We start from the raw sequence: 15,753 nt of genomic DNA on the forward strand, positions 1-15,753 counted from the left end.
AAAACAGACAGATTTTGGATGTCATGCTCATGTCAAGAGCAAGCAAGAGATGTGTCAAGAGAGTACTCCTGCCAGCTGGCCCTGTTGATTTCTGCAAGATTATGGGCACTCAGGGCTGTCAAGCCTTGTTGGAAATACAGATTAGGCCACTGGTACCAGAAGCCTGTCAAATCCTTTCTCCCAGGGAGGAATCACACTAAGCACCTCAGGGGCTGAAAAGTCTGGAAAACTCAGTTCATTTCCCTGTTTGTCATTGTCATTCATTTTTGCATAAAGCAGAACAGAATGTCTAAAGCCATGGGACAATGTACCCTACAACCTCTGGCTGTGTTTCTAATGAGTTCAGAGTTGGATAGGATCCCTACCAGCTCCATGCAGCCAGGCTGACAATACAAGACCATGAGAGTCTAAAACAGTGGTTCCCAAACTTATTTGGCCTACCGCCCCCTTTCCAGAAAAAAATATTACTCAGCGCCCCTGGGAAAGGGGGGCGTGGCTTAGAGGGGTGGGTGGGGCTGAGCCTCTCCCCTAGTCCAAGATGCAGGGCTGGTAGGGGAAGGTGGGCGGGGCCACAAATGGGCAACCAGAATCGGGATGGGCGGAGTTATGAGCACTGAGGCAGGGCTGAGCTTCTATCCCTGTCCTGAAGCACCTGCCAGGACACAGGGGGTGGGGCTAGAGGAGGGGGCGGGGCCTCTTCCCAAGTGCCTGATGGGGCTGAACCTCTATACCCCACCCCCGTGTTCTAACAAGTGCCTCAGGGGAGGTATACAGAGGCTCAGCCCTGTCTTGTGCTCTTGGGAAGAGGCCCCACCCCTGCCCCTAGCCCCACCCTTTAGTCCTAAAAGGCCTAAAAGGATAAGTAGATTCTCAGCCCTGTCTCAGGCTCTTGGGAAGAAGCCACACCCACTCCTCTAGCTCCGCCCCCTGTGTCCTAACAGGTGCCTCAGGTGCTCAGCCCTGTCTCCGGCACTTGGGAAGAGGCCCCACCCCTCCCCTGGCCCCATCTCCTAATAGGTGCCATCACCGCCCCCCTGGATCGCTGCAGCACCCATCAGGGGGCAGTAGTGCCCACTTTGGGAATCACTGGTCTAAAACATCTCAAAAGCAAAAAGAATCATACTGATGTCCCATTTGGTAGATTAGAACATATATTTTGATCAGATGGGTCAGACTGTTGGGGTAACTTCTGAATGGGCTACAGGGAATAAACTCCCTAGAGATATGGCTACAACATCTGTTAGGAGGAACTTAAGAGTCTCAATTTGTGGATGGCAACTGGGAGATCCTGTAAAAATCTATTTAAAAAACCTTCTAATCTTGAGAGACTTTGGATAAAACATTATTATTATACCCAAGGGCTCCCTGGAGCACAGTTTAAGAAATGCTATTATAGATGATATATAGAATTTTTAATACTTTGAGTAGTATGTGTGTAGATATAACAGCTGTGAAGAAATAGATGTATCAGTTCTAATTTTGTATGTTTACTCCCCTCCTCTGATCTCCCTTCTCTCTGTGCTACACTACATATCAGTGTATGGGGCCATGGTGGCACAATGGGTTAAACCCTTGAGCTAGTGAACTACTGACCTGAAGGTTAGCACTTTGAATCTGCAGGATGGGATGAGCTCCCACTGTTAGCCTTAGCTCCTGCCAACCTAGCAGTTCAAAAACATGGAAATGTGAGTAGATAAATGGGTACTTCCTCAACGGGAAAAGGCAAAAAGATGCTCCAAGCAGTCATGCTGGCCACGCAACCAGGAATTGACAGAGCAGGCTTCTTGGTTTGTAAATGGAGAAGAGCACTGCCCCCAAATGCAGAGATGAGCACCGCCTCCAAAGCTGGAAATGAAAGAGAAGCCTTTGTCTTTGTCTCTGTATGTGTGTTTCATTGTAATAAGGCATTTGATGTTTGCCTCTGTTTGTTTATATATTGTAATCCACTCTGAGGCCCCTTGGGGAGAAGGGCAGAAAATAATAATAACAATAATAATAATAATAATAATAATAATAATAATAATAATAATAATAAGCTGATGACCCAAAATGCAGACTGTGCAAGGAAAGCGACGAAACCATTGATCATATCCTCAGCTGCTGTAAGAAAATTGTACAGACACACTACAAACAGAGGCACAACTATGTGGCCCAAATGATTCATTGGAACTTATGCCTCAAGTACCACCTCCCAGCAGCAAAGAACTGGTGGGATCACAAACCTGCAAAAGTATTGGAAAATGAGCATGCAAAGATACTGTGGGACTTCCGAATCCAGACTGACAAAGTTCTGGAACACAACACACCAGACATCACAGTTGTGGAAAAGAAAAAGGTTTGGATCATTGATGTCGCCATCCCAGGTGACAGTCACATTGACGAAAAACAACAGGAAAAACTCAGCCGCTATCAGGACCTCAAGATTGAACTTCAAAGACTCTGGCAGAAACCAGTGCAGGTGGTTCCAGTGGTGATCGGCACATTGGGTGCCATGCCAAAAGATCTCAGCCGGCATTTGGAAACAATAGACATTGACAAAATTACGATCTACCAACTGTAAAAGGCCACCTTATTGGGATCTGCGCGCATCATCCGAAAATACATCACACAGTCCTAGACGCGAAGTGTTTGACTTGTGATTTTGTGAGATGAAATCCAGCATATCTATTTTGTTTGCTGTGTCATATAATAATAATAATAATAATAATAATAATAATAATAATAATAATAATATAGTAAAGACTTAACTCACCAATAATAACTTCATTACCACCACTTTTTTATTCCTTTTTTTGTCTTTTCCCCAACTTTCCCATCCCCATTTTTGTGTCAAAAAATAATTGGAAATGTTTCATAAAAACATCCCAAAAACTTATTTTGGGACCACAACCTACTATAGTGATCCTTAAGCCGAAATGCTCCTTTAAGAACTCAGATGCAAATGTGTGTGGTAGCTGAAAACAACTCAGCTCAAAGCTTCATTTGTACCAAGTGTAAAAGAGACATGCTGTAAGTGTTATGATAAAGCTTCATCTCAATGAGATATAGAGTAAAGAGTGAGCGTGACAAAAAGATAGATCAGTATTCCTGGCCTCCCTGTCTGTGAATGTGAAATGGGAATGATAAATCTCTGGTTTAAATAGGTTTTCACAAGGCCACCAAATATAAGCACTGTTTTCCTGAGAACAGTACAGCAGGTCATGGCTGAAATAAAAGAACATTGATAGCTAGAGGCAGGGTGAGCACTACCATTATGATGATTGAGGCATCTGCTTCAGGAGGCAGATGCTGTGGGAATGCAGTGTGCTGGGAAGGTTTTAGAGGGAGCCACACAGCATATTCCACATCCCATAACTTGCTTCTTTCTGATGCAGTGACTTAAAGACAACACATCTTGTCTGATCTTGGAAGCTAAGCTGGGTCAGACTGGATTAATACCAGGATGTGAGACCACTAATGAATTCCAGGTGCTATAGGTTATGTTTTAGAGGAAGAAATTGGTCTTATGAAATGTATGTGCTTACCATAGGTTGATAGATTACTTGAACACACACACAAATACAATGGAGGAGGATGGCTATTAGAGTTGTGCGTGAAATTTGTTTATCCTGTTTCTTTCGTTTCTTCAGGAGCATGAAATGGAAAGCCCCCCCCCCCCCCCCCAAACAAAAATCAGCTCAACACAAAAGCAAGCAGGCTCCAAGCCTGCTTTCATCTGTAGATGAGTGTTACCCAGAACTTGCCTCCTTGCCTTGGAAAGACAGTGCATGTATGGCATGCAGGCCTGAAAAGCATGCATGCCTGCCAGTACCTACAGCTGAGCGCCTCTTACTCTAGCACTGGCAGGCGTACATGCTTTCCAGGCCTGCACACCATACACAAATTCTCTTCCCAAGGAGAGTGGTGTGTGGCGTGCTGTGCAGGCCTGGAAAGTGCACACACCTGCCAGTGTCTGCAGCCAAGCGCCTCTTACTCTAGAGTAGAAACAGCAGGTAAGAAGCCTCCTTAAAGTGCACACTAGGAAGGGGAGCCTGGGTGGGAAACCCCCCCCCCCCCATAATGGTCTGATAGAAAATGAATCTTTCGGGGCCCCAAACCGAAAACAGATATCTGCCTTTCCAATTTCAGGAGGCTCCCAAAAAAAGGCCCACCCACCGAAAGCCAGGACATGAAACAGATCAAGGTTTACCCCAAATGCACAACCCTAATGGCTATCTTCTTATCAGTGCTGAAGAAAAATGGAATTGCTAGTTGAACACACTTCTGTGTGTAAAATTGGGGAGTGAGAATAGGGGGTGGAGGGATGCCATCATACAATTGCCTCAAGCCATCATATATCTGGGACCATTTCTGCTTAGAAATCAAAGATAGGCCTAGCTGTTTTTGCTATTAGCATTTTTATTCAATTCTAGCAGGAGATTAACATACATTTCTATAGTATTATCAGAAAAAAACCAGCCGTATTATTATCTCTCAAGTCAGCAGATCCTCCCTCTGCAGATCCTCTTTCTAAACATAACCAAGTATAATTAATAATAAGAGGCCTGGAGTGTTTAAGCCAAGAAGGAAACACAACAAAATATAAAAAGTGTTTGTGTGACATCCTTTGCCAAGTGAAGGCTGATCAAGCCCAAAGACCAATGTTCAGTTAGAAAATCTTTACTAGAAATTTCTGCCAAATGTACTGTTGTTTCTCCTGTACAGTTTGTCTGCAATACATTTTGTAAAAAAGAAGAAGAAATAAAACAAAATACTATAGTTATCACTCAAGCTGATGACAACAACAGCTTCCAAAGCTGAAGTGCTGCAATTTGTTTTACTACAGTAGTGATGCTGGCAATACAAAATAGCAGTCTTTGGAAGGACTGTAAGATTTGGATGCAGCCCAAAATGAGATAACTGAAAGAGAAGCACAGTTTCTAAGATATCATCTTTGGCTATTGGCTGCAGAAAGAGCTTTGACTTCTGCTTCATTCCAGCACTAAATTCAAAGAGCTCAAATAATTATTCCTACAGTGCTGCCTTAGCATTTCTTTTCAGAGCAATAGGAATGTTTAAAAACTCTAACTGCCCAAGAATCATGATACTTAAAAGATAATTTACTACTACGTGAATCTGTCCTAGAGCTTGGAAAAGTACTAACATAATGTATATGTTTTGCAAAGTCCTCCAAAGTAATTCACTGCTGATACTATTAGGAAGACAGAGCCAGAATGGTTGTAGTGGTTTGAGTCTGGATATGAGTCTGGAGACCTGGGTTCGATTCTCCACTTGGCTACACAAACCCATTGGGTGATCTTAGGTGAGTCACACACTCTTAGCCTCATGATAGGTTCACCATATGTCAAAATGACTTGAAAAGACACAACATACCATTATGAAAAAAAAATATTTACTGCATTTCTTGATACTTCCTTGATACTTTTGGATAGGTAGTAGAATGTGCCTAAAAGCAGTGAGAAAAAGGCACAAGCTCTTATGAGGATGAGTTGGATAAATTTAATAATATCCATCATCACTATCATCTCCCCAAAATGCCCTGCAAATGCATTTTAGCTGAAAAGAAGAAATGTGACCTGTTACATGGAGAAATGGAAAAATAACTAAAAGGGGTAATAATAATAATAATAGTAATAATAATAATAATAACAACAACAACAACAACAACAACAACAACAATACACTTTATTTATATTCCGCTTTATCTCCCTTGAGGGACCCAGAGCAGATTATAGTATACGCACATAAGGTAAACATTCAATGCATTTTACACAGTGAACAACAACAACAACAGAACTACACAGACAAAGGTAAAGGCTTTCCACTTTCATCTCAGTCGTTTGGAGGCAGTGCTCAACTCTGGCCATGGGAAGGTGCTCTTGTTCCATTTTTCCATGCCGAGGATCCTGTTGTCCATAGACATTTCTGATCATGTTGCTGGCATGTCTGCATGGCATGCCCTTTTACCTTCCTGTCAAGGCGGTACCTATTGATCTATTTGCATTGCATGCTTTCAAACTGCTAGGTTGGAAGAAGCTAGGGCTGACAGTGGGAACTCACCCTGACTCGTGGCTTCGAACTGCTGACCTTCTGGTCAGCAGATTTCCTGCAGCTAGCGGTTTAACCCACTGCGCTACCACAGCCCCTATGGATTAATTAAGAAATGCCAATTGCTATACAAGGAAATTGTATTTATAAAAGGAATGGTGATATGGCCGTGTCACCTGCAAATATGGCATGTTCAACAGGGTCATGCCTTCGTTTTGATGTCTTACATTCAAAGCTGCGATTTCTTCCACTCCATAACAACATCACAAAAGGCCTTGTATATGACAGTCTTTGGTAAAAACAAGAAAGAGGGACTTCACGTTTAAACTTTATAGTCGAGCTTTACAAATTGTGTGTCATGACATGATGCTATGTTTGCCACAGTGTATTGGCATGTCACATGAAAATAAGGAGAAATCCCTGAGTCGTATGTGAAAAAAGCAAGAACAACTTGAATTTGCATTTTATATAGCAAAGGCGTTGTTTAGTATTAGTAGCATTATTAATATTAGTATTACTAACGTACTGTTTCTCATATATGAGAAAAATCTTGAAAAGATATGTTATTATCTTACAAATCATATATTAAAAATATAAATACAGTAGAGTCTCACTTATCCAAGCTAAACGGGCTGGTAGAAGCTTGGATAAGCGAATATCTTGGATAATAAGGAGGGATTAAGGAAAAGCCTATTAAACATCAAATTAGGTTATGATTTTACAAATTAAGCACCAAAACATCATGTTATACAACAAATTTGACAGAAAAAGTAGTTCAATATGCAGTAATATTATGTTGTAATTACTGTATTTACGAATATAGCACCAAAATATCACGATATATTGAAAACATTGACTGCAAAAATGGCTTGGATAATCCAGAAGCTTGGATAAGCGAGGCTTGGATAAGTGAAACTCTACTGTAAAAGGTTTTCAAGAGATATGTTTTGTCTCCATACATTTCATTATTGCAATTTATACATATATGCACGCACATACACAGAATGAGAGCAATCAGCAATGCATCTGGCCAACAGAATTAATCTGGGAAAACCTGGAGGAAGAAAAAGGTCTGTGTAGCCATCCATGCTCACAAGACGTGCCTGTACTTTTGGCCAAGTCACCTTCCCTGAGCTAAAGGCAAACTGCTGCAGGACAAATCAAGGAACTTCAAGGCACAGAGACACAAAAAATATACATAAACAGAGTTGGAAAAAAGTTACTTTTTTGAAGATTGGGACACTATTTGCCCTCCTCCAGTCTGGTGGGACTTCTCCAGTTCTCCAAGAATTCTCAAAGATTATTGCCAGTGGTTCTTAAATTCCCTCTGCTAGTACCTTTAATACTCTTCATCTGGCCCTGGAGATTTAAATTCAGGTCATAGAATCATAGAATAGTAGAGTTGGAAGAGACCTCATGGGCCATCCAGTCCAACCCCCTGCCAAGAAGCAGGAAATCGCATTCAAAGCACCCCCAACAGATGGCCATCCAGCCTCTGTTTAAAAGCCTCCAAAGAAGGAGCCTCCACCACAGTCTGGGGGAGAGAGTTCCACTGCCGAACAGCCCTCACAGTGAGGAAGTTCTTCCTGATGTTCAGGTGGAATCTCCTTTCCTGTAGTTTGAAGCCATTGTTCCGTGTCCTAGTCTGCAGGGCAGCAGAAAACAAGCTTGCTCCCTCATCCCTATGACTTCCCCTCACATTCCTGGACTACTTTGTTGCCTATTTTGTGTTGCATTTACCCTATTACCTTATCCACTCCATATTGCTCAGGTTGAACAACAATCTCTTTTTGAGAGAAGACACAGATTCCCACAGGCAGCATGGCCGGCATTCCAACATCAATAAATCATCAATGAAGGATATTGGAGGCAAAGTTTAAATATTTTGGCCACATTATGAGAAGACAGGAAAGTTTGGAAGAGATCACGATGCTGGGGAAAATGGAAAGAAAAAAGAAGAGAGGCTGACCAAGGGTGAGATGGATGGACGGTATCCTTGAAGTGGCTGGCATGAACTTGAAGGAACTGGGGGCGGCGACAGATGACAGGGAGCTCTGGCGCAGATTGGTCCAAGAGGTCACGAAAAGTCAGAAACGACTGACCAAATAAAGAAGAAGAAGACACTTGCATGTCGCGGACTCCACTTTGTAGCCCCATTTCTGAAGATTGCTTCTGCAATCTCTTCTGAACAACCCTTACTAAAAATAACAATAATAAATCCTGTGACAGGGTTGCTTTGAAGGTCCACAACAACACCAATAAACAGATACGGTTTATACGCAGGCAAACAGTGTCTTCTCATGCATTTGTTAGTTGAAGGAATTGATTTATTTGATGTTGATCCATGATAAAAGTATATCTAAAAAAACAGAGGACTGAAAGAAAAAAAGAGGAAGGTGGGAAAAGATTTCCCCCTGTTTCAACATTTAAACAGATTGAAATAGTGTTTGAAAAGAGGACTTTGACCACAGTTGGAAAAGCAATGAAATATTTCTCACTTCTTACTTCTTACTATATAGAATAATAGAGCTGGAAGAGTCCTCGTGGGCCATCCAGTCCAACCCGCTGCAAGAAGCAGGAAAATCGCATTCAAAGCACCTCCGACAGATGGCCATTCAGACTCTACTTAAAAGTCTCCAAAGAAGGAGCCTCCACCACACTTTGAGGCAGAGAGTTCCACTGCTGAACAGCTCTCACAGTAAAGTTCTTCCTCATGTTCAGGTGGAATCTCCTTTCTTGTAGTTTGAAGCCATTGTTCCATGCCCTAGTCTCCAGAGTAGCAGAAAACAATCTTGCCCCCTCCTCCCTATGACTTCCCCTCATATATTTATACATGGCCCACATCATGTCTTCTCTCAGCCTTCTCTTCTGCAGGCTAAACATGTCCAGTTCTTTAAGCCGCTCCTCATAGGGCTTGTTCTCCAGGCCCCTGAACATTTTAGCTGCCCTCCTCTGGACACATTCCAGCTTGTCAACATCTTCCCTAAATTACGATGCCAAGAATTGGGCACAGTATTCCAGGTGTGGTCTGACCAATATGGCACAAAGGCTAGGGACAGACATTCATGGGATTGAGGACCTTATCATTTTGGGATATAATCTGTTTATATCAGCATGCATCTCTTATTTTTCAGACTGGATGTATATTTTATTGAGATGGGATGCACACTCTCCTCATCACATCTGATTACTACAATTCTTATGATTTGAAAATACTTCACTTTGACTCATCACACCAGGCTGGCTCCTGTCAATCCATTCAAAACACACCCTACATCACCCAATGATCTTTTAAAAAGTATCACTGCTGATGGGATGCAGAAAGATTTTCCTATCACACACAAAAACAGTGCTTCGGCAATGGAAGAATTCACAGTATTTCAAAAAACACGATTGGAATTCCATCTGCAAATAAACCGCTCCTGAGACACTTTGCAAACGGATTCTGACGGAATACTGACGGGATGGGGCAAATGTCATGTGATGGGAAATCATTCTCAAACAGTCTCAGAAATAAGAGTATTTCCTAATATGATAAGGTCCTGTGTGTAGGTTCCCACCTGGTTTTCTCCCTTAGGTGTTCTTTGAAGTCACATAACTAGCTCTGAAGCGTGTCCTGAGTATCGGACAAACAAGGCAGAGTTTAGGACCCAGGGATTATTTTGTGTGTATGTTTTTTCTCCTCTTTGGCTTGCAGCCTGTGACAGCTGACCGAAAATCAATGAAGTGTACTTTAAGAAGCTTCACAGTGGTGCAAGATAAGGCTCAAAAGCGATTCTCCTTGTTTCCATCCTATTAGCCCTCTTGGTTTAGCATTATTTTGCTGTAACTGGGTTCTCAGATGGAAATGGTTTGCCTCTGAAGATCAAGAAATCCAGCACGAGATGTGGCTGTGATAATGGGGCTGCTAGATGTTATTACAGTCTCCCTCCTTCTTTGTGCTCGCAGTTCAGGTAAGTGAAATTTTTTTCAAGTTAAATATACAACCAGGAAAAAAATGTGGCAGCTCTCAAGACTACTCGCAACCACACAGTGATGTGTTTATGTGCAAAAATTAAGCTCACTGGGTCTTACCGGGGAAGCTTATTTGAAATACTTAATGTGTTGTGTGAGTATGCACTTGTGTGTGCATATGTAAAGAGACAGAGAAAAAGAAGGACACACACACACACACACACACACATATATACACACACACACACACACACATATATATACATACATACACACACACACATATGCACACACACACACACAAAAACTACAAGCTATACTTGGTAGCGCTTAGCTGACTTTGGTAACGCTGTCCTGGACTTCATCTTCCGAGCAAGTATTTCCTCTTTGAAAAGACTTTGAATAATTGCGATATTATACCCGTCACATTCATCTCATCACACAACAACTAATAATAAAACAACAAGAGTTTGTGGTTGATTTATTTCACATAGTCAGTATATACACACAGTGCGTTTCTTAGAAAATATCAGCAAAAGACAGACTTCAAGTGCAATGCTATCCCATGCTTGGACTACTCATTTTTAAAAATATTTTTTATTCGGTTTTTAGTATGTGATACATAGATTAAAAGGAATAACAAAAAAACATATCAAGAAGCAAGTCATATTGAGTTGCATCCTAAATTTGGATGAAGGAGGAAGAAAGACCGAGGAGGAGAAGCAAGGGTATTGAAGGATAATACAGTCCAAATGTGCATCCTTGCTTTTTTCTCAAAGCCCCAGCTGTCAGGGATCAGATGTTTGAGAATAAAGGCGGTTTGCTTTTCCTTAAATGGATATGCAAGAAGATTTATTCAGGCTAGTATAAATATCTAGCTTTAAGCAGAAATAGTAAAATATGATAAGTATCAGTTTTTCTCTTTTACTGAATGCCTATTATTAACTACAGTACTTGTGAGTTGGCTTCTCAAAACTTCTCAAAAGGTTCTCTATTTACTTTTCTTTTTGGTCCCCATTTCCTCCACCACTAAACTAAAAATCCTTGGAGGAAATAATCCTTTCCCATGTTTCCCCTTTGAGCATTGGGAAGCCCCAAGGCAGACTTTTATAAGTTAAATTGCCCTGTGAGAAAGAGAGAGCTGAAAGCTTACAGACCAATCTCCTGGTGAGTTTACCAAGATATCAATCCCATTTATTTTCAGTGGGGATTACTTTGGGATGTTTGTACACCCAGGATGTAAACAGCTTCCCTTCTGCCCCACAGATTTTGGTTTCATTTTGTATGTAGTTTTTAACATAGGTGCTTTGTCATATGGATCCAGATGGGCAAATGCTTGTAAACAAAGGAAAATTCCTATCTGGTTTCGAAGGAAAAAATGGTGCTCTTAGAGAGGAAATCCAGTATTTAATACACTTGAATACGATTTATTAAAGTATCATTTATTATTATTTATTGTTATTTTTTAACGGTGCTCCCTGCAGTCATGCCGGCCACATGACATAGGAGATGTCTATGGACAACACCGGCTCTTTGGCTTAGAAATAGAGATGAGCACCAACCCCCAGAGTCGGACACGACTATACTTAATGTCAAGGGAAACCTTTACTTTAATACGATTTAATCATATAATGTACTTTCCCCTAGCATGCATTGTCAGTTCAGGAACATCCTAGGCCAAAACCTGAGATCTAGAGATACCTACTGTTCACGTGTTTATACATACAGTAGAGCCTCACTTATCCAAGCTAAACAGGCTGGCAGAAGCTTGGATAAGCGAATAACTTGGATAATAAGGAGGGATTAAGGGAAAGCCTATTAAACATCAAATTAGGTTATGATTTTACAAATTAAGCACCAAAACATCATGTTTTACAACAAATTTGACAGAAAAAGCAGTTCAATACACAGTAATGTTATGTTGTAATTACTGAATTTACGAATTTAGCACCAAAATATCACAATATATTGAAAACATTGACTACAAAAATGGCTTGGATAATCCAGAAACTTGGATAAGCGAGGCTTGGATAAGTGGGACTCTACTGTAATACACTAAGCATAATACATTAAGCACCAACCACAATTGTTCAGCATATGTAATTCAAATAAGAAACATCAGGTGTAAGCAATGCAAAAATATTACAGTACTCCAGTTAGAAATTAAGTTTTCGAAGTTCTGCATTGAATGAGTAGCAGATTTATGCAGTTTTATTTTTTAACACTTTTATAAACATTATTTTCAAGAGCACGTTAACATTGTAGTACAATGAAAAAAAGTTTTCTAGGCTTCGTTTTCCACATTAAACTCTCTGCAATAGCTGCTTCAAGGGACTAAGCACTAACTAATGTGTATAATTTTGAAGGCAGTGCTCTAACTTTGAGATTTCTCCTCTGCCCTGAAATCTGGAGAAGAGGGTCCAGGTCCTGATATCTAGGAACCATAGATCCCTTCCAGACAGGCATTGTATCCCAGGATCTGATTCCAGGTTTTCTGGTTTAAACTGGATGAGTCCACACTGTCAGATAATCTGGGATCAGGTCCTGGGATATAGGCCTTGTCTGGAAGGGCCCACAGATGCTTGGGATCTGTGGGGAACCCATAAAATGGAAGGAGTCTATATGTATCCCATAAGTTGAGTGTTGTTCACCAATGGTCCTGACCTCAAATGGGGTCCTCTTATCTCAATGCTGGGGTCATAAAAAGTTTGGCAATGATAAAAGGTTTCTGAATGTCACCTAGTGACTGTTTCAGACATTTACACAACTCTGTTAGCAACAGTGTGCAGTGTTTACAGGGGGACTCTGCAGGAGATGCTTCAGCTACACTTCATAAAAAGGAAAATCCGCCATCTTCGCAAGCCTTGCAAATGTTGATTTACTCTCAGTGAATGTTTGATTTTTATGCCTATTTTATGTACTTTTATACCTCGGGTCCCATTGGAAAGAGGCTGAAAGTGGGAAAGGTTTCAGGAGCCCTGGTCTAAAAAACAATCATTAACTACAAAATACAACACAGGTATTCAGGAAGTTAATAAGCGGCCATGGTGGCGCAGCAGCTTAAACATCTAAGCTGCAGAACTTGCTGACCAGAAGATCAGCATTTCGAATCTGTGGGATGGGGTGAGCTCCCGTTGTTAGCCTCAGCTTCTGCCAATGTAGCAGTTCAAAACATGCAAATGTGAGTAGATTAATAGGTACCATCTAGGCTGGAAGTTAACACCACGCCATGCAGTCATGCTGGCCACATGACCTTGGAGGCATCTACGGACAACTCTTTGGCTTACAAATGGAGATGAGCACCACCCCCAGAGTCAGACTCGACTAGACTTAATGTCAAGGGAAATCCTTTAACTTTACTAATGAAGAGGATACAGAATGCGCCTTGTGTTTCAAATTCTAAATACTTTCCTGAGAATAAATCCCATTGGAACTAGTGGGGCATGTTTCAGGAGAAGCATACATAAGATTGTGCTGTTATCTGTACAGATAATAATGGTAATGCTAATGTTGTGAGTCTTAAAATAATTGCTGACTTATGGCAGACCTAAACAAATCTACTATGGGGATTTCTTGCCAGATTTGTTCAAAAGAGTTTGCCCTTGCCTTTCTCTGAGAGTGTGACTTACCTAAGGTCACCTAGTGGGTTTCCATGATGGCTGAGTGGGGGTTCGAACTCTGGTTTACGACTTTCCTTTTCCAACATTAAAACGACTGTGCCATGCAATCTCTCATAATGGCTGGCAACACTTAGCGGTTGTAGTGTACTTTTAATGCCTGCAAACGTTTCACATACATTATCTCTTTAATCCTTTGTAAATATGGCAGTATTATGACCTTGTATGCACTCAACCTCAGGGAAGGACTGAAGCAGAGAAACATTGACTTGCTTAGTGCAACTAATGAGGATATGGCAGAGCTGAAGTCTGAGCTGTGGGTGCAATTTCAGTTAATTCTGAAAATGGTCAATAATATTTCCATTATTATGGAAGCACTTTCCTACGTCAGAAATATTTTTCTGAAGTCCTCATTTGGAGGATAAAGCTGCTAACAAACCTTCCAGCATTTCACAAATAAACTCAGCATATATATGATCAAGCAACATCTGAATTTAATACGAGTAATAATAATATAATATAATATACTTCATTTATATTCTGCTCTATCTCCCTAAGGGAACTCAGAGTGGAGTACATATATGGCAAACATTCAATGCCGTTATACAATTGACAATAAAGACAGGCAGTACATAAGCAGAGGCAAGGCTTCCTTCTTTTTCCATCTCCGACATATGGAGGTTGTGCTTGACTCAGTCATGGGGAGGTGCTGTTGTTTCATTTTTCCATGCCAAGGAGCCTGTTGTCTATGGAGGCCATCTTGATCAAATTGCTTGCATGTTTTCAGGGGTGCATTTTACCTTCCCGCCAAACGGTACCTATTTATCTACTCACATTGCTCTTTGCGAACTGCTAGGTAAGCAGAAGAGCTAGGGCTGATGGCGGGAGCTCACCCCAACCCACAGCTTGAACTGCCAGCCTTAAGGTCAGCAAGATTTTCTGTAGCTGGCGGTTTAACCCGCTGTGCTACTCGCAGGTTATTAAGAAAGCTTCAACACACAAGCCAGCTATTTTCCTTTTGCTTGAGTTTATAGGGAAGGGAAAGAATCTGCCTTATCTCCTCAGTTGAGTTAATTGAGGGAAAACTACATTTGCTCATTGAAATAATTTTATAGTAGCTGAAGTAACCTGAGGGTAAAGGGAGGGAAACTACAGCATTTTAAAAGCAGCTGGAAAAAGTGGGATGAAAGAGGATTAATGGGAACTATTCGCTGCCAAATTAAGGCAGTTGGAATATACGTACCAATAGTTACTAGGCTTGGGCTGTGGTGGCGCAGCAGGTTAAACCACTAAGCTGCAGAACTTCCTGACTGGAAGGTCGATGGTTCAAATCCACGGGATGGGGTGAGCTCCCATTGTTAGCTTCAGCTCCTGCCAACCTAGCAGTTGGAAAACATGCAAATGTGAGTAGATCAATAGGTACCACTTCGGCAGTAAGGTAACAGTGCTCCATGCAGTTATGCCAGCCACATGACCTAGGAGGCATCTAGGGACAACTCCAGTTCTTCGGCTTAGAAGTAGAGATGAGCATCAACCCCAGAGTCAGACTCAACTAGACTTAATGTCAAGGGGAAACCTTTACCTTTAATTTAGTTACTAGGCATAATTTATATTTATCTATATATATAAAAGAGTGATGACATCACGGCAATTCACAAAACAACAAAAGTACAGGCCCCCCAACCTCAAAATTTGACAACACAACCCATCATCCACGCCTCAAGGTTGATACAACAAAAAGAAAAGAAAAATAAAGTCCTAATTAGAGGGAGATCAATAATTTTTTTATCCAATTGCTGCCAGTTTAGAGGGCTAATCTCTGCCCACTTGGTTGCCTAGCAACCAAGGGACAGCCAGGTTTCAGTTAGGGGACAGGCAGATTTAGGCCTCACTTAGGCTTCTTCCACAGATTATCTAATTTGCACTGGATTATATGGCAGTGTAGACTCAAGGCCCTTCCACACAGCTATATAACCCATTTATAATCTTATATTATCTGCTTTGTACTGGATTATCTTGACTCCGCACTACCATATAATCCACTTCAGTGTGCATTTTATACAGCTGTGTAGAAGGGGCCTCAGATAATCCAGTTCTGAGCAGATAATATAAGATTAGAAATATACAGTAGAGT

The 15,753-nt window shown here is 41.2% G+C and overlaps 1 protein-coding gene across 1 annotated transcript in view; it reads left to right on the top strand.

The window, feature by feature from the left end:
* The first annotated feature begins 7,050 nt into the window (after positions 1-7,050).
* Positions 7,051-15,753, top strand: part of chrnb3 (cholinergic receptor nicotinic beta 3 subunit) — a 38,381-nt gene continuing 29,678 nt past the window's right edge. Inside the window, exon 1 of the mRNA XM_016996612.2 lies at positions 7,051-10,001. Coding sequence (XP_016852101.2) covers positions 9,947-10,001 — 55 coding nt within the window. The 5' untranslated portion in view covers positions 7,051-9,946. The remainder of the gene's footprint in view (positions 10,002-15,753) is intronic.

This window comes from Anolis carolinensis, chromosome 2, assembly GCF_035594765.1.
Source record: "Anolis carolinensis isolate JA03-04 chromosome 2, rAnoCar3.1.pri, whole genome shotgun sequence".
Classification (NCBI taxonomy): Eukaryota; Metazoa; Chordata; class Lepidosauria; order Squamata; family Dactyloidae; genus Anolis; species Anolis carolinensis.